The sequence below is a fragment of the Nematolebias whitei genome, chromosome 10, assembly GCF_014905685.2.
Source record: "Nematolebias whitei isolate Nwh7 chromosome 10, NemWhi1, whole genome shotgun sequence".
Lineage (NCBI taxonomy): Eukaryota > Metazoa > Chordata > Actinopteri > Cyprinodontiformes > Rivulidae > Nematolebias > Nematolebias whitei.
In genome coordinates, this window is record NC_056507.1 from 30,261,649 (window position 1) to 30,280,736 (window position 19,088).

The 19,088-nt window shown below is 40.0% G+C and overlaps 2 protein-coding genes across 3 annotated transcripts in view; one reads left to right on the plus strand and one right to left on the minus strand.

The window, feature by feature from the left end:
- The window catches only part of LOC119416329 (growth arrest-specific protein 2), a 33,957-nt gene extending 23,850 nt beyond the window's left edge, over positions 1 to 10,107 (plus strand). Inside the window, exons 6-9 of one of the 2 annotated variants that reach the window (XM_037683558.1) lie at positions 97 to 328; positions 428 to 535; positions 7,758 to 7,880; positions 9,775 to 10,107. In XM_037683558.1, coding sequence (XP_037539486.1) covers positions 97 to 328; positions 428 to 535; positions 7,758 to 7,880; positions 9,775 to 9,984 — 673 coding nt within the window. In that variant the 3' untranslated portion in view covers positions 9,985 to 10,107. The remainder of the gene's footprint in view (positions 1 to 96; positions 329 to 427; positions 536 to 7,757; positions 7,881 to 9,774) is intronic. The other variant, XM_037683559.1, reaches the window with a different exon arrangement.
- A 2,643-nt stretch (positions 10,108 to 12,750) lies between these two features.
- On the minus strand, positions 12,751 to 18,105 carry LOC119416331 (small VCP interacting protein). Its single transcript, XM_037683561.1, has 4 exons — positions 17,618 to 18,105; positions 17,360 to 17,410; positions 14,700 to 14,813; positions 12,751 to 14,048 (listed from the first exon to the last, which is right to left on the minus strand). The coding sequence occupies exons 1-4, from the start codon at positions 17,678 to 17,680 to the stop codon at positions 14,034 to 14,036; spliced, it is 243 nt and encodes an 80-aa protein (XP_037539489.1). The 5' UTR covers positions 17,681 to 18,105; the 3' UTR covers positions 12,751 to 14,033.
- Positions 18,106 to 19,088: the final 983 nt, after the last annotated feature.

Here is a 19,088-nt window from a genome sequence, read left to right on the forward strand (position 1 = left end):
TTGTTCATTTTAGTTCATCTTCATATATTTATTTTTGTGTGGTTTCTGGGAATCCTTGATTTTTAATTCTTGGACACATTTTGTTTTCCTGTCTAGTTACAACGTAGAGCCTCCAGGTCTGATAAAACTGGAGAAGGAGATTGAACAAGAGGAGAAAGGCCCTTTCCCTCCTCCGTTACCCGGACCCCCAGCCCAGCTTGTCCCTTCATCCCCCTCTTCATCGTCCTCTCCATCCTCTCCATCCTCTCCATCCTCTCCGTCCCCACCTCAAACTCCAACCAAAGTGACTCTGAGCAAAAAAAGCACAGGGAAGCTTTTGGATGATGCGGTACGGAAAAATGGTTCATTTAATCAGAAGTGAAACAACTGTAAACTATTTCTTGTTTATTTATTTGTGTGTGTGTGTGTGTGCACGCGCGTGTTACAGGTACGACACATCGCTGATGATCCTCCCTGCAGGTGTGCCAATAAGTTTTGTGTGGAGAGACAGTCGCAGGGTCGTTACCGAGTCGGCGAGAAGATGCTCTTTATACGAGTGAGTGTGTTCGAAACGAACGAAACATGAAATATTTTACAACAAAAATCTTAAATTTAATTAACATTTTTATAACAATGAAAGTTGTCAGGGGGGAGTGGTGATACAGAGACTAGAGAGGGTGAGTCTGTGATCGGAAGGTTGACAGTTCAACTCCTCGTACAGACAACATCAAAATGTGGGTGGGACAGGTGAAACACCCACACCTCCACCCTCCTTGTCCCACTCTGGACCCTTGAGCAAGGCCCTTAACCGCCACCATCTTCTCTCCCAGGCGTCCTTGATAGCAGCTCTCTGCTCCACACAGAGACCTGTGGTAGCTCGGTGGTCTGTGGTTGTGTCAGGAAGGACATCCGGTGTAAAAATAATTACCATGTCTTCTTGCGAGTTATTTTGCCGTGACGACCCCTGATGAAGGGAGGAGCCAAAAGAAGAAAAAAAATCAAATTAATCCATTCAACCTTTATTTATACAGGTTAGTCTCACTGAGCTTCAAGGACTCTTTTACAAGAGAGACCTGTTTTAAACAAATAAACACAGATGAGACAACAATAGACAATCATGTAAAAGTATATAAAATGAAAAGTAAATAGAAGAAATGACAAGAAAATGAAACAAAAACAGCCACATTATAAAGTGATATAAAAGACTAAAAACAGGAACATGTCTGTGTTGTTTTTTGCCATGAACTTAACAGATGTTTAAAATCACTTAGAGAGGTCAAGGTCGGGAGCTTCAGATCTTTTTGCAAGATATTCCAGGAAACAGGAGCGGAGCAGGAGAAGGCCCTTTTGCCTAGTTCAGTCCTCACTGAGGGAACACTGCAGGTAATAATGTCCTGAGAGCGCACGCTGTAGCTGCACTCACACAGAGACATGTAGGAGGAGATGTATGAAGGCAGCAGACCAAGAAGTGATTTAAAAATGAAAATGTACCAGTGAGAGAGTCTGCGTGAAGTTAATGATGACCAGTTAACCAGTGAATACAGGGTGCAGTGGTGGGTACAGTAGTTACAGCCAGTTATGAATCTTAGTGCACCATCATAGACAGCATCCAACATCTGCAGGGTTCTTGTAGGAGCGTTCATGTAAATAATGTCACTGTAATCAATGGAGGGAAGGAAGGTCACAGATACAAGGTGTTTTCTAGGATTCAGAGTTAGACAGGATCTGTTTCTGAAAAAGAAACCCAGTTTAACTTTCAGTTTCTTTACCAAGTTTTCCCCATGGAGCTTAAAAGAGAGATGTGATTCATTCGACCAAGATACCCAAATATTTATAGGAGTCGACAAACTCAATAGGGACATCATTTGAGGATAAAATAGAAGGAAGAACTGCTGGCATCGACTTCCTGTTTGAAAACAACAACCCTTTGGTTTTGTTTGTATTTAATAAAGTTTGAAACGGAACAAATCTGACTGGATGATGGCAAATGCAGACTATAAGGGCTGGAAAACCTTAGCAACTGTTTGAGCTCGACAGTAAACTACTGTGTCGTCAGCATAGAAATGTAAAGATTCCCACAGACACGTGAGGTCCTCAGTCCGCGCGGAAACTGTGCGCTCTGTCCACAGAAGGTTGAGACTTCATACTCGAGCATCCACCCTTAGTGGCTGCAGTCAGCTCTGAAGGCAAGGGGCGTTTACCTTCGGGACAAATTGAGGTCGCTGATTGGTCATTTGCTGACATGCCTACTGGATTGAGTGACAGGTCACAAAAAAAGATAGCTGGCAGCCCCAGCTGCAGCGGTGTTCTGTGTTAAAATGTTGTTAATAAAAACTTCTTAAAAAAACAACAAACAAAAAAAACAGTGAGCGCTGGCCCTACAACCCACAAATCAGACCGGCCCACCAAGAAATCTCCAGACCCTCCTGCAGCCACGCTGGACCTGATTTTAATTTGCTCGTGACAAATTCCTTTATTTCTCTCAATTTAAGTCATGGCGTCAACGGATGAGGAGGAAGACATCGCTTGTCTCTTGGAAAAAACAAAAGAAAAGAAAAGGCCATTAAACCAGACCAGGGATGAAGAAGGGGAATTTAATACATTGGTGTTGCATACAAAACAGTCTGTCACCAGGCAGTTTATTGTGCGACACCGAGTACGGGGTCATAAAGTTGATCTTTGCATCGACATGCCCTGCGGGCGTCCGCTTCGAGTCTAATCCGGTACGAGCGAACCTCCGTGGACTGAGGTACTCCCGAGTATGTGCGAGCCATAAGGATGCATCAGGGATGCTCTGACCTACATTACTTATATAGATTGTGAAGAGGGTGGGTCCTAAGACTGAACCTTGTGGTACACCGTTATTAACAGTTCAAAATACAATAATGATCAAAGTTGTCAGAGTACCTCATCTCCGCTGATATTACATCCCACAACTCATTATTTGCATTTTGTTGAGTTCCTGTTTTCATTATCCACTACATTATACATCATCTTTTGTTTTTTGCTGCAGAATAACTTGGTGTTTCTTCAGCAAACACAAATATAACCCTCATTTTAACAATAGCTTAAAAATTTTCTTAAACTAAACAAATGTTAAAGTTTTTGTTGTAGTTGTTTTGGATCTATCCATCCATCCATTATCTTTACCCACTTCTTCCTTTTCGGGTCACGGGGGTCGCTGGTGCCTATATCCAGCCATCACTGTGCAAGAGGCGGGGGACATCATGGACAGGTCTCCAGTCCATCACAGGGACATATAGAGACAAACGAGACCAACAACCATTCACTCACACCTAGGGACAATTTAGAGTTACCAATCAGCCTAACATGCATGTTTTTGGTCTGTGGGAGGAAACCGGAGTACCTGGAGAAAACCCACACATAAATGGAGAGAACATGCAAACTCCACCCAGAAAGGCCCCCGGACTGGGATTTGAACCAGGGTGACCTGTTCGCCGAGAGCGGCGGCAGCTCTACCAACTGTGCCACTGTGCTGCCCTGTTTTGGATCTAACTGAAGTAAATAATTCTCAGTTCTGACCGAATTCATTGTCATTTAAAATAATCAAATCTAGATCTTGATGTTCAAAACACATGTGCAAATCTCTTATTTTCTAATTATCACCCATAGTTTGTGTGTGTTTATTTGTCAATGGGTTACAGTGAATTTCATGCAGCTAAAGCTAATTGACCTTAGCAAACAAAATAAATGGTCATAACTTAATCATTTACTGATATTGAGCTCAAATATGGTGCAGTAGTTCAGTTATCTCCAGAGTTATCTCCAGTATGTTCTCCCAGCACCAACAGATCACAGTTTTTGTTTGAATCTTTGGCTCGTGAGATGGTGGACTACAATATATGTGTCCCTTCAAGGATTTTCACTTTCAGTTCTAGTTCGTTCAGTGGAAGGAATCCTGTTGTTACAGCTTTGCAGGAGGAATTTGTGCTCATTTGGTCCAAACACCAGACTCCATAGTCATTAGGGTCTGATTCTCCTCTTCGTGGTGCTTCATACTCAGACCTGGACTGCAGGTCAAAGGTCACACTCTGTCTGTGAAGTCATACTGTTTTAAATGATGCAATAGGGAGTTTGGTGGTGCGCTGCTGAAATAATCATAGATCGACTGGGAAAATGTCATCTTCATAAAAATAAAAATAAAACTCTAATACAATCCAGTGGATTTGGTACTTTTAATGTAAATGCCTCTCACCTGTAGCATGTGATCACACGGTGCTCCCCTGTATCATTACAGACCCTTGTTTCTTGTACTTTAACTACAGCCTGGATGATCTTTCTCGTCTCAGGACTCAGTGTTCCTCCCAAAAACAGCTGAACTCATCTGACGTCCCCTTGTGTGTTACATCTGACATGCAGAGAGTGACGCCATGTTTCTGCACAGAGTTGATCAGAAGTTTTCAACTTCTTAAGTTTTGTTTACATTTCTTCCAGCAGTGGCAGACTGTGCTGGATGAAAGTAGATACTTCTGAATCCATGAGGCCGTTCTGTGAATGATCCTATGAATGTCTCCATGCCTGAGGGTTTGAAGTCATGTGCATCCAGCAGTGGGTTCTGGCTTTGAGCTTTACATCCTGGGATTCCCCCAGACTTCCTGAATTTGTACACATTTTTGTGAATGTAGGTTATTTAGTGCTATAAGTTGTTGACAGTTTTCGGGCTGTGGTAGCTCGGTGGTCAGTGTTGCAGTCTTGTAATCCTAAAGTCAAAGGTTCAAGTCCAGGTTGCGTCAGGAAGAGCATCCATTGTGACAAAAGAAACAATTGCCAAATATTTCATGCGAGTTTGCTTGATGTGGCGAGCAACAAGAAGTTGTTTCCAGTTTTGCTGAACTTTTGGCAGAGTTTAGGTTAAAGTGCTGACACGCTGAAACCTTATTTTGTACATGCAACTATTTAAGTGTTTTTTTAATTTTTTTAGAAAGGTTTAAATTCACATGCCCTACTTTGGGATGAAAGTTGCTCCTTGTGTCTGGAGAGAAGTTTTGCTGTGAGCTTCTCTTTCAGAGGCAATGGTATTCTGACAATAGAAGCTTTTATCCAAATATTATGTGTCTCTCAGGCTGTGTGGAGAAAGACACATTCACACTTTCCAGCATAATCTGATCACTCATCTATTACATGAAAAAATCTCCACCTAGGCCTGTCGCAATAAACAATAAATGAATTAATCGCATGATAAATGAAAATTATCGACCTCATTTTCATTTATCGGCTTTATTGTTTCTTCGTGTCTCTCTTTCTACTGAAGACACTGGATGACAAAAGCTCAACTCCAGTGCTCTTCACTGACCCATCCCTTTCTCTTTTCTCTTTAACATTTGTTTTAGCAATCCAAAATAATGTTTGTGGATTGTTAAAAACAGCTAAGCTGAGAAGCTAAGCTACGAATTAAGGTAAAAGGCCGACCTCTGGGAAAAAACCTCTGTCTTGTTGAAGATCCAAAATTCACAGTTGAAACTCGTGCCTTTGTGCAAAAAGTTGTTTTTCTCTGCAAAAAGAAGCTGAGAACTTGTTTACTGATTTTTTGTATTAAAAGCTTTGTGCGACAAATACTATGCTAAAGAGCTCAAACCACACAGAGCGTCCGGCTTTTTGAGAACCGACGAGAGAAAGCCCATGTCACGTCAAGGGGCCTTCCTCCCACTTTTCTTAAAGAGACACGCTGCTCGCTCCCTCACTATCCATCCTTCGTTTCACACAGTCTTATACTGCATCCTGTGGTTGAAAAAAGGTACTACACACAAAGCAAATCAACCAACATCCATCCACCCGCTTCTTCCATTTTGGGTCACGGGGGTCGCCAGTGCCCATGTCCGGCAATCCCTGTGCGAGGGGCGAGGTACACCTTGGACAGGTCTCCAGTCCATCACAGGGCCACATAGAGACAAACGAGACAAACAACCATTCACTCTCTCACTCACACCTAGGGACAATTTAGAGTTACCAATCAGCCTAACATGCATGTTTTTGGTCTGTGGGAGGAAACCGGAGTACCCGGAGAAAACCCACGCATGCACGGAGAGAACATGCAAACTCCACCCAGAAAGGCCCCTGGACTGGGATTTGAACCAGGGACCTGCTCGCTGAGAGGCAGCAGCTCTACCAGTTGGGCCACCGTGCTGCCCTCATCAACCAACATTTCTTCTTAAATTTCACAATAATTACTAATTACTGTCAAATTTCAAACAATATTATTGTTTATTGCAATAATTTCCAAGATAATTAATCACCCGTCAAAAGTTGTTATCGTGACAGGACTACCTTCACCCTAACTCAGAACCTGAAATAAAGGCCTTCCGTTCCTCAAAGCACATCACCCTCAGGTTTCATGTCAGAGCTCAAGCCTTATCTTTTGATGAGAAATTATTAAAGTTGTAGCCGTTTTGGCCAAATTTTAAATTTAACATTAGATTCAAACCTCATATCACAATGTTCTGAGGAGAATGACTCTTAGCTACTACTACATCAAATTTTAGCTCAATATCTGTGAAACTGACTGAATTATAACCATTTTTGTGTTGGCTAATGTTAATTAGCTGTAGCAACTATATTAACATTAGCTTAACTCCAAAAGTCAACCAGATGTAGATAAACATCCACTCATGACTTTCTGCAAGAGTCACTCAACTCCACCCAGTGCTTCATAAGATATTTTGCTAAAAGACACGAAAATGAGCACACTCACAGCCAATTGCATTACTTCCTGTCTTTCTTGGTGGCAACAGCTGAACAAAGGAATGATTTAAGAATAGCATCCTGTTGCATGCTCAATAATCCAGGTAGAAAAAGATTTACGAATAGGTTTTAAACATTATAAATCCAGATTTGATTATTTCCAGGTGCCATCGGTGATGGTGAAATTGTTCAAAGATTCACGATGAATCATTTGCGCAGGAATTGTTCCTCAGTCGTCTCTGTGTGGAGACATGACTGATATCTGATGTCTCAGATGGGTCTCCTTGGGAAACTGGTTACCTGGCAACCAGGATTCACACCTCCAGGAATGTGATTCAAGCTGCTGGGATGTTCAAGGTCTGCGGGGGAGTTTACTCTCGGATCCCCCTGCTGGCAGATGATTGTACTGCAGCCACTAATAAACCAAATCCAATCTGAATCAACGCCAGTTTCAGATGGAGAAAAACAAGTTTCGTGTTACTAGTGAAGATAAAAAAGGCCTTTTTAACATAATGGCGAAAGATATAATAACGTGCTGTAAATCACTGATGCAACAATGCTTCTTCAAGCCTCTTCTTTGTGTTTTTTTTTTTTTTTTTTTTTTTCATTTAGCCTTTATTTATCCAGGTAGTCTCATTGAGCCACGAGAACTCATTTTCAAGAGAGACCTGCTTAGGGAGCACATGGTGGGGGTTAAGGGCCTTGCTCATGGGCCCAGAGTGTTGCTGAGCAACGGAGGACAAATGGAGAGAAGCTGAAAGTGTTGGTCCAGCTCAGGCTGTTACACAACATATGCTCCACAGAGACAAGTCCAGTTTTGTATTTAACACTAACATGTAAATGAGCTTTAAATGGCTTCGAGTTGAGCTGTTTTTCTCAAATAAATTAATAAATTCTGCAAAAACATGAAAAAAGCAACAAAGGCTCTTGAAGGACAGACATTCAGTTCAACATTTTCTTCAGGCATAGTAATTAGATATATATTTTGACACACAAAAAAATTGCAGTTAATGTCATTAATCACTGCTATAAGGAATAAAATGTCAAAAATACTAAAGTCCTGTTGCTTTGTCTCTCAGCCAGGTGAAGACGCTTTAATTACAGCTGCTCTTGTGGTTTCCCATGCAGCCGGACGGCTGGATGACGGCCGGTTCCAGTGGGATGACAGGGACATCCTGCAGAGTTTCACTCCACAGAAACCTGTACGTCCTGAGAGGGACTGACCTTGTTCGCTCCTGGAATAAATGAGCTGCTTGTACCGTCAGAGCAACATCTCAGTGTTTGTGAAAAGTGCTCAGCCTCGGGCCCCCGTGATCCCACGGGCTCCTGACCGGAGACTCGGCTCAAGCAGGGGCCTTGTCCCAAAGCAGCATGATTGAAACCCCTGCTCTGCGTTACAGAGGTCCATAAAGGCACAGTAACACGCCCTGAGGTGTGGTGCTGCTGATTGGAAGTGTTGCCCCTTAGATTGATTCCTATAAGAGGCTTATAAATGTTACATGTCAGAAACCTGAAGGGCAAGAAGCCTCATAACTCACACAGAGGGTGACAATGTCATTTATCCTCTCCATCAAACCCTTGAGCTTGCTTTAAGTCACAATCTTAGCTTTTATCCCTGTTAAAGACAAATACATCATTGTAACTTTCTCCATAAGAACCAGTTTATTGACTCGCCGTTGCAAAAGAGGCGTTCAGTGAACGAGCTCTGCCTCTGCTGAGGTGGAGTGACGTGTTAACGAGGAACGGCGGCAATAAAACCTCCACAAAGAAGCAGACATGGTTTATGAGCGCGGCCTCCTGGGAATGCAAGTGTTTGATCATCCAGCGTAGCAGCACTTTTTATTTTTCGTCTTGTTAATGGGTGATGTTGCCATGCCGACCATGGGAATGTGCCCTTATATGGCAGGTGTCAGCATTTTGAAAACAAATTTTAAAATGTAAAGAAAAAAAGACTTGTTTGGAAGAGCAGCACACACAGTTCAGGTGTTTTGATGAAGCAGCCAGAATATTTTTAGCTGCTCTGGCAGACCTGGATCACGTGACTGCAGCACTCTGGGTGTTATAATAAAAAACAAACACTTCTGTGTGGTGTACCCTATTTTTTAAATCTACAGCCACAAACAGAAGAACATGTTTTATTCCTGTGAATGAAGACCTCATACCAACATAGACTGCAGTTACATTTGATATTCAGATGATCAGGAAGACAAAAAGAATTTGTCGGTGAGAAAAGGCCTTTTAAGTTTCAGGAGGTAAGAGTAAACCCCAAATTGTAGAATACAGAATGAGGCAAGACACAATCAGCAGTTTAAATCTTTTGATGATAAAAATGTCTCAACATATACACGTGCTGAATTGGAATATCATGAAAAAGTTGATTTATTTCAGTAATTCCATTCAAAAAGTGAAACTTCTTTTATTATATTCCTTCATTACACACAGACTGATATATTTCAAATGTTTATTTCTTTTAATGTTGATGATTATAACTGACAACTAATGAAAACACTAAATTTAGTATCTCAGAAAATTAAAATATTACTTAAGACCAATAAATAAAATGATTTTTAGAAATGTTGGCCAACTGAAAAGTATGAACATGAAAAGTATGAACATGAAAAGTATGAGCATGTACTTCATTCAGTACTTAGTTGTGGCTCCTTTTGCCTGGATGGCGTGGCATAGATCAGTCTGTGGCACTGCTCAGGTGTGATGCGAGCGCAGGCTGCTCTTACAGTCCTCATCATCTTTATTTCCCTCAACTTCAGCTGAGTCACGATGCATTCACTGTACCTGTGAAATAGGCAGTTAAAACATGATTGCGTTTGGCTTTACTATTATTGGCTAATACTCATTTGACTTAATTTCCGTGAGCAATTAAAGCCACTTTCGCCTCAAAATAAAAAATGATCAGACTTTGCGTCCTTCACAGAATCAAACTCGACGTTAAAGCTGTTATTATTGTTTCAAATTATACAACATGAGCCATAACTCTGAATGAAATGTTAGTTTTACACAAGTGCTTTGTGACAGAAATGTGATCTTGTTTGACCAACCGGCACCTCAAGTGTCATCGTTATCAACTTTCTTCTGCAGATGCTGCACAACAAGCATGTGATGGTGCGAGTCGGTGGAGGCTGGGAGACCTTCGAGAGCTACCTGCTGAAACATGACCCCTGCCGGATGCTACAAATTTCCAGAGTGGAGGGAAAGATATCCCCCATCAGCACCAAGTCCCCCAACATCAAGGACCTGAGCCCGGACAGCTACCTGGTAGTGGCGGCCCACTACCGCAGCAAGAAGTGAAGACATGTTAATGAAAGGACAGAGGACTTTGTGCCATTTCCTGGATAAAGGTTCGGGGCATCGCTGAGCAACATCTTTGTTTCTGTACATGTACATGTTGACACATCTGTAAAATAATAATGATCTGTTTAAGAGTAGGCACTGTGCCCAAAACAAGCCTGCAGTCCTGCTTCAGTTTGTTTTTATGCCAGTTTGTCTTCCAACATTGATAAAAACTGAGTTGAAATATTTGTTGATTTGTGTGTACAAGGCAAAACAGGTTGAGTGAAACTGTAAATGTTCCAGATTTACTAATTATACTTGAAGCAATAGAACAGAACCAAAACCTTCAGTTTGAACAGGTTAAAACCTGCTGGTTAATAAAACTGAACAAGGATGGAGACTTCAGCACCTTTGCCAACATCCCTGACCACACAAAATCAAGCGTTTATATACTAGTAAATGACATTTTGAAGCAGGGAAACCTTTTGTTTCAGCTTTTTAAAATGCATACATGCAATAAACAATGATTCTAATCGGCACTGATGGAGGTGATCTGTGGAAACCTTACAAACACAAAATAAAAACCAAAGCTTTACATAAAACTTGTTTGGATGATTTTTGTAAAATACATAAAAGAGGTAAAATGTGTTAACATAACAAATCCACAGTTTTCTTGATGTACAGGTGCTGGTCATAGAATTAGAATATCATGAAAAAGTTGATTTATTTCAGTAATTCCATTCAAAAGTGAAACTTGTATATTATATTCATTCATTACACACAGACTGATATATTTCAAATGTTTATTTCTTTTAATGTTTATGATTATAACTGACAACTAATGAAAACTCCAAATACAGTATCTCAGAAAATTAGAATATTGTGAAAAGGTTCAATAAGTGTCACACTCTAATCAGCTAATTAACTCAAAACACCTGCAAAGGCCTTTAAATGGTCTTTCAGTTCTGTTGGCTACACCATCATGGGGAAGACTGCTGACTGACAGTTGTCCAAAAGACGACCATTGACACCTTGCACAAGACACAAAAGATCATTGCTAAAGAGGCTGGCTGTTTACAGAGCTCTGTGTCCAAGCACATTAATAGATAGATGAAGTGAAGGAAACAATGTGGTAGAAAAAAAAAGGGTACAAGCAATAGAGATAGCTGCACCCTGGAGAGGATGGTGAAACAAAACCGGTTCCAAAATGTGGGGGAGATTCACAAAGAGTGGACTACAGCTGGAGTCAGTGCTTCAAGAACCACCACACACAGACGTATGCAAGACGAGGGGTTCAGCTGTCACATGCCTCGTGTCAAGCCACTCTTTAACATGAGACAGCGTCAGAAGCGTCTCACCTGAGCTAAAGACAAAAAGGACTGGACTGCTGCTGAGTGGTCCAAAGTTATGTTCTCTGATGAAAGTACATTTTGCATTTCCTTTGGAAATCAAGTCCCAGAGTCTGATGGAAGAGAGGCACAGAATTCATGTTGCTTGAGGTCCAGTGTCAAGTTTCCACAGTCACTGATGGTTTGGGGGTCATGCCATCTGCTGGTGTTGGTCCACTGTGTTTTCTGAGGTCCAAGGTCAACACAGCATCTACTAGGAAGTTTTAGAGACTTCATGCTTCCTGCTGCTGACCGACTTTATGGAGATGACGATTTCATTTTCCAACAGGACTTGGCACCTGCACAGTGACAAAGCTACCAGTAACTGGTTTAAGGACCATGGTATCCCTGTTCTTAATTGACCAGCAAACTCACCTGACCTTAACCCATAGAAAATCTATGAGGTGTTGTGAAGAGGAAGATGTGATACACCAGACCCAACAATCCAGAAGAGCTGAAGGCCACTATCAGAACAACCTGGGCTCTCATCACACCTGAGCAGTGACACAGACTGATCGACTCCATGTCACGCCACATTGCTGCAGTAATCCAGGCAAAAGGAGCCACAACTAAGTAATGAATGAAGTACATGCTCATACTTTTCATGTTCATACTTTTCAGTTGGCCAACATTTCTAAAAATCCTTATTTTTAATTTGTGTTAATATTCAATTTTTTTAAGATACTGAATTTGGGGTTTTCATTAGTTGTCAGTTATAATCATCAATATTAAAAGAAATAAACATTTGAAATATATCAGTCTGTGTGTAATTAATGAATATAATACACAAGTTTCACTTTTTGAATGGAATTACTGAAATAAATCAACTTTTTCATGATATTCTAATTTTATGACCAGAACCTGTATTTCCAATTAGGCCAAAATGAAGCTAAACATTTATCATTTAGGTGTAAAAATTAAATTTTAAAGCTATTATTTTGTGTTAGTCAAGATGGCTTCATTTATATCCATCATGTTTCCAACTGAACGGTTGTTGTTTGTGTTGCTGACCTCTACAGGCGATTCAATCTGAAAAATAACATCTGGTTTACAATCAGCAGATATCGTTTCTTGCATTGCAGCTGCAGCTTATGAAGCAATCAGCTTTCATTCCTGATTCAACAACAAATTGCTTGGAAATCAACATTCAGATCCAACTTTATAAACTACTAAATAAAGTCTCAAAACTAATGACTCTGCAAATGACAAAATATTAAGTGTAACAGGTGCCCACTTTAAATTTTAAATGTTTTAGTTCTTTTCTTGTTAGGCCTAGAAACAAACCCTGCAGGTAATGAAATAACATGTAGATACATGTGGGGGAAAATGTGCAAAATCCACACAGAAAGTAGCAGATATGTGATTTTATTGTAGCAAAGAGACAAATTGGCAAGTTTTTGTCTTTACAAAAAGGCAAGAGCACCAGAAAGCGTTTAAGAATGGAGTAAGGTAGACTGTCTTCAACCACTAAACATGACAAGATATTTATTTTAAATAGCCAGAGAGTAAATCTGACGTTTGTCAACCGTTTGGCAAACCATTATACTAGTAAGCATCCAACAAACTATAAACGGTGGCACATCATTTCAACTCATATTAGTGTTTTTAACGGAGTATTTTTCAAGTCATCAAACCCAACCCGTGCAATCAACCTAATAAAGCAGGCTCTTTTTGTAAAGTGCAATAAATCATTAGCACAACATAAATACCTGCGTGTCTGCCTCATCACTTCTATTGACCAGAACAGTGGTTCAAAAACATCAGGGTTGGGACGCCCCACTGTGGGTCATGAACCACCAACTATGGGACCTCAGATAATCTTTAAAAGTCAAATAAAATGTAAATTTAAATGCTAATGATAGATTTTCACTTATCACAAATAGTATCATAGCAAAGTCTACATTTACATTTGGGGTCACAAGCCCCGTTAGCTTGTGGATCAGAAGCTAAAAAGGTTTTGGAACCACTGATCTAGAAAATATTTTAGAGTTAGTTAGAAGTATTGTGCAGCTGAAATTCTGCTCGACATAACAACAGAGTTAGCAAATGAGTTATATAAAGCACAAATCAAGTGTTAAATTAAACCAAACAGTGTTTGTCTTCAGTCACATGACAGCATCAAACAGCAGAAAGAACACGTCCTGATGACATCACTGATTTCCTGTGGCCAAGACTGAACGCATCAAACTACTGTGACAAGCAAAACAACTTCCAGTCAAAAAGTTCAAACTTGAATCAAGTGAAAGTGTTAAAAGGATACATGTTGAGTAAAATCAATCTGGTTAAGACACAAAAAACATGATGTGGCCTTCAACAGCAGTGCTTTACTAATCCTTCACTTCAAAACACAAGAGATGACAGCCAGCACTGTCCAGTGTTATTCATGTCCCTTCAGTCGTCAGACACCAGTACCAGGGTGAAATGTGTTTGTGCCGTCCCTGACTTGTCCAAAAAAAGTCTAAACCAGCCGTCATAAGTTGGCAGCTACAACTGTGAGGCGTGTGAAACTGGTTGAAATGGTTCTGCACCAAGTCTGATGACTGCCAGATGATTTGCAACAAAAACAGGCAAAAAATTAGGTGCATTTAATTGGAGAGCAGTTTCAAGGTTTTTCCAAGTCATCTTGCAGAAATACTTCATGTGGATTTGAAGATCAGAGGCGAGTTACCATCAGGAAGTTCATCCAACCTGCCACTGCAGAGACAAACACAAAACAGAGGACTTCAATCTTCAAGACATTTAACTCAAACATCTATTGTTGCAAATAACTTTCTCTAAATGTTGGTTGGGTTTTATACATTCATGTAAAAAAACATATTTTACTAAAGTTTAAGATAAATGTATTCATTATTTATGTTAAATCACAAAAAAAAACAAAAAAAACGACAGTTAAATATTAAATGAGACAAAACCATTCACTCTCTCACTCACACCTAGGGACAATTTAGAGTTACCAATCAGCCTAACATGCATGTTGTTGGTCTGTGGGAGGAAGTTGTGTACAGTTTCATTCCACCATATGTACCACATGTGGTGCGAATGACAAAGAAACTCTGACTCCCTCACTCTGAAACCAGAGTACACGGAGAAAACCCACACATGCACAGAGAACATGCAAACTCTATCCAGAAAGGTCCTCGGACCGGGATTTGATCCGGCGACCTTCTTGCTGAAAGGCAGCAGCTCTACAAACTGAACCACCGTGCTGCCCAATCACAATGTAGTGTTTAGTATTTTATTTACATTAAAAAAAACTAATAAAATTGTGTACAGAAGCTAAATGAACAGTTTGACAGTCCTTGCCGTTCTTCGGCCACCAAGTATTAAAATAAACTCAAAACTAACCTTTAAGCCACCACCACCAGACACAGAGGTGCTCATCGCCTGTTTCTCAATCTCTTCTTGCTTTTTCCTTTTCCTTTCCACTGCTTCTGGGTTTTTGACGCCCCTGTACACCGTCTGGAAATCAGAAGCAAACGGATCAAAACACAAACCAAACACCTCTTGGTCAGACATGCATTTGTGTTTGTTTGTACAACAACCTGCAGAAGAAACAATCACAAACAACAAGAGGGCATTCCATGGTCAGATAAGCAGTCCAGTGAAGATGGGTCAGTGGTGCCGCTGCAAACGTGGGTTAGAACTCAGTGCTGTCACCTGCAGCCGGACCCTTCTGAATTGTGAGTGTGTCACAACATAAGCTGAAAATACTGTGGTTTGGTGCATTTAGTGAACGTTACAGTCAAACCCAGCATCTGTTGTTTATTCTAGCCTGCAACTACTTACCTTGATGCAGCTTTAGTTCGCCTCTTACTGCTCTGAAAGTGTCTTTTCTGCACAGTGAAAAGAAACTGCTCACCACATTTTAAAGTCGTTCTACCTAAAGCTCAGGGTTTGCAAAACTCAAACATTTACCCAGATACTAGAATACTGAGTGTGCAGTATGTACAAAATGATACAAGAAGCAAAGACTACATACAAGATCCTAGTGTTGACGTTGTAGGCCCAGTTCAGACCTGGCAATAAGTGATCTGGTCACATCTGGACGGGGCTAAATGCAGGTGTGAATGCTCTCAGTGCACCTAAAGTTTAAGTTAGGCCTGTCGCGATAAACAATAAATCAATTAATCGCACGATGAATGAAAATTATCGACCTCATTTTCATTTATCAGCTTTATCGCATCTTCATGTCTCTCTTTCTACTGAAGACACTGGATGACAAAAAGATCAACTCCGGTGTTCTTCACTGACCCCTCCCTTTCGCTTTAAAATCTGTTTTAATTATCCAAAAATAGTGTTTTTGGATCGTTAAAAGCAGCTAAGCTGAGAAGTTAAGCTATGAGCTAAGCTAACAGGCCGACCTCGGGAATAAACCTCCGTCTTGTCAAAGCTCCAAAATTCACGGTTGAAACCTGCACCTTTGTGTAAAAAGTTCAAAAGAGCTCAAATCATAGAGAGTCCGCCATGTCACCATGTCACGTCAAGGGCCCTCCCTCCCATTTTTCTTAGAGACGCTGCTCAACTTTGGTTCAAACAGTCTTATACTGCCATCAGGTGGTCAAAAAAGGTACTACACTCCAAACAAATCAACATTTCTTCAAAAATTTGACAATTAATAATTGTTAAATTTCAAACAATATTATTGTTTATCGCAATAGTTTCTGAGACAATTAATCGCCCAGCAAAATATGTTATTGTGACAGGCCTAGTTTAAGTTTAATTATTTGGGAACAATGTTGAATAACAGTAAATTTAAAGAGGCAGGTGTATTATGGTTGATGGTTGGTTTCCATTTACAATCCCTGAAGTCATCTTCACTCAGACCACCTTCATCCTCAGGTTGTCTGACATAATTGCACAAATATAACCAAGTTATAACCCAAATGTTTCTGTAAACCTTTTTTTTTTTTAAATTAAATAAAAATCAGCTTTAGCTGCTGGTAAATTAAAAACAATTAAACAACCATTCTTGGGGATAATCTGAATACAGTCTCCTTACCTTTTTGTTGTTGCTTTTTTAAGTTAAAGTATTAATGAAATTTGTTCTGTATGTTTTAGGGTTGATTGAACTCTCTTTGAGCACCACAAACTCTGCATCAGTCACACATTGAGCGGTGCCGTCTTACCAACGTATACCTAATTAAACACGGCGCTGGCAGCTGCAGCAGCCTCCAGTGAGGTTTACGAGTTCATCTTCAGTGTCTTTGAGCTGACACTGAGAAGTCACTAATCATTTTATACTTCTCATATCACATCTGGTATGTAATTGAGCTTATGAAGAGTTGTGTAGGCTAACTCCACAAAAGTGCCACTTGAGTGACTCTGAGCTGTGTAAATGTCAACAAATAATATAGCTCAGGAGATTGTGCATACTTGGGATTTCACCTGCTGATGTTCTGTTTATCAGCTGGCAGCCAGCTGTGTGACACGGTTACATGTTATTTGCATGTAGTGAAACATGATTACTCCAGATTTTAATGTTCAGTGTGAACAATGCCACTAAAACCTATAAATCTGTGAACTCATGTTCATGCCACGTCTAAACAGGAAGAAGTGTTCAATTAAAATTAGCCGTGTTAAGAGATTTTAAATCAGTTATGGTTTGGTACTGAATTCATTTTGGTTTGTGCTCATTGACATTATTTCTAGGGTAGGACAAGGAAATCGTGGCATTGTGTGTGTACCAAACTATATGAAGTTGACAGCATTTAGTTTAAAGACATTAAAGAAAGATTGGGGTATAAATGATGGTTAAATTATAAAAAGCCTGGCCTACAGAAGCCATCGGACACAATCCACCCCTCCATCCTGTCCCTCATGTTTAGTCCCTGTATTATACTGTCATTTAGAGTCTACAGCACGTGTTTAACTTTTAAACATCTGGCTTTGCAGCTGGTTAATGTAATGCTGTAGCTAAATGGTTCTGCATAGCACAAACAAATCTACTTTAAATCTAATAATACTGACAGTGTTTTTATAACTTGGGGCAGCCACTCCCAACTTACCTCTTTTTGTCTCTTCTCAGCTGCTTCTGCCAGCTGTTGTCTTCGTGTCTCCTGTTTAAAACAGAAAAGTTGTGAACAAACTGATTGTCTTCACCGTTTTAATCGCCATGTTAGGCCAAACTGTTTACCTTTTAAAAAGGCCCATCTGTGTCCCAGGACTACAGAATATATCACTGCTTATTATAACTCAGTATGGGAACCATCCTAACTGCACTAGTGACACACAACTTTTAAAAAAAGATGTGATAAATTACTTACAGGATCTGGGGTGACAACCACGTCGTCCGCGGCTCCACCAAGGCACGGTAAGCACATTCCCATCCTGGAGTGTTTACACGCAGCAAAACGACATAAAATAGTTGTCAGTATCCCGGTTTAACTAATTTAGCTACCTAACAAGTCAGTGCGTCAGTCTCAAATCGTTTGGGATGTAAATAGAAGAAGGGAGCTGCAGCTTCTCCACTGAATGTCGCTGGGTCAACGAGCTTAGCTTAGTTAGCTTAGCGGTTCCTGCTAGCCGCGACGGGAACATTAGCTTTGTTTCTAGATGCCGCTGGGCTTTAAGCTGCCACTACAAGCCAGGCTAGTTCTCTAAGCAGCATGTTTAGGTATTTCTCTTCACACCTCCTATTAAATCTCCGCGACATGTGCGGGGAAAAAAAGAATCAGCCAACTTGAACCAAATATACAGTAATACGTATTCTGTTTGTACGTTTTTTGTTTTGGTCTTCCGAGTTGTGTAAAAGAGCGATGCGTTCAGGAACACTGGTAACGTCTATAACTGGCTTACAGTAAGTAGGAGAGTTATCGAAATGTTACATGAACTGCTACAAACGGCTATAAGATTATGAATTTATTTTAAAAATTGAAGCAAATGTTGTTGTTTTTTGTGTGTGTGTGTGTCTATGTGATTTTGTTATTTTGTTAAGTGCTGAGTAATTTACAGCTGGACTTTGAACGCACGTAGAAGACATGGAATATGGCAGGCCGTTGTAACATATAATCATACCAAACCATTGCTTGCTCGGAATTTAAACATGATGTTCATTTAAAAAAAAAGCATTCTTACTAGTAAAATTATATTTCATTATATCCATAACTGATATAGGATTTTTATTTTTATTTTTTACTAAAACTTAAAAAGTTTGTGACCGTTTTAACATTTATAACAATAGCAATATTGGATATGTTATATTAAAATTCTTAAACCAATTATTTCTGGTCAAAAAGAGCATTGCTGATATATAGAAAGGCATTTTATATTCCAAACCAAGCATATTTTCATATGCCTCACTGCAAACCACTTATTCTAAGACAAATAATTAAACTTTTTTCCTCTTCATGTTCAGCTCCAGTTTCTTACAAATTCTCTAACTGGACTGAACATTATGAATTTATGAAATGGAACTGTGCAAAGAGAAAAGTCAATGTCAGATAATATAGTTGGTACTGTCATTCTACCTGTTTATGTTAAAATGACATTGCATCACGTTCTTAACACCCCCCCCCCCCCCCCCACACACACACACACACACACACTCACTCACTCCCAAATGTTTGCTGATGTTTGTAATTCAATTGTTGCTGGTCCTTATAGTTAAAATTTGAATAAAAACTGAATTTATCATTTTTTTCAGTAATAATTGCATGGATTAGCTAGTGACTTTCTTACTAATCAGAGGCTATCTATCTATCTATCTATCTATCTATCTATCTATCTATCTATCTA

Coding starts and splice junctions, on each gene's coding strand:
- LOC119416331 (XM_037683561.1), bottom strand. CDS start 17,680: ATGGGAATGTGCTTACCGTGCCTTGGTGGAGCCGCGGACGACGTGGTT. Junction 17,411..17,617: donor TGGTTGTCACCCCAGATCCT/GTAAGTAATTTA, acceptor TGTTTTAAACAG/GAGACACGAAGACAACAGCT. Junction 14,814..17,359: donor CTGAGAAGAGACAAAAAGAG/GTAAGTTGGGAG, acceptor TCTGATTTCCAG/ACGGTGTACAGGGGCGTCAA.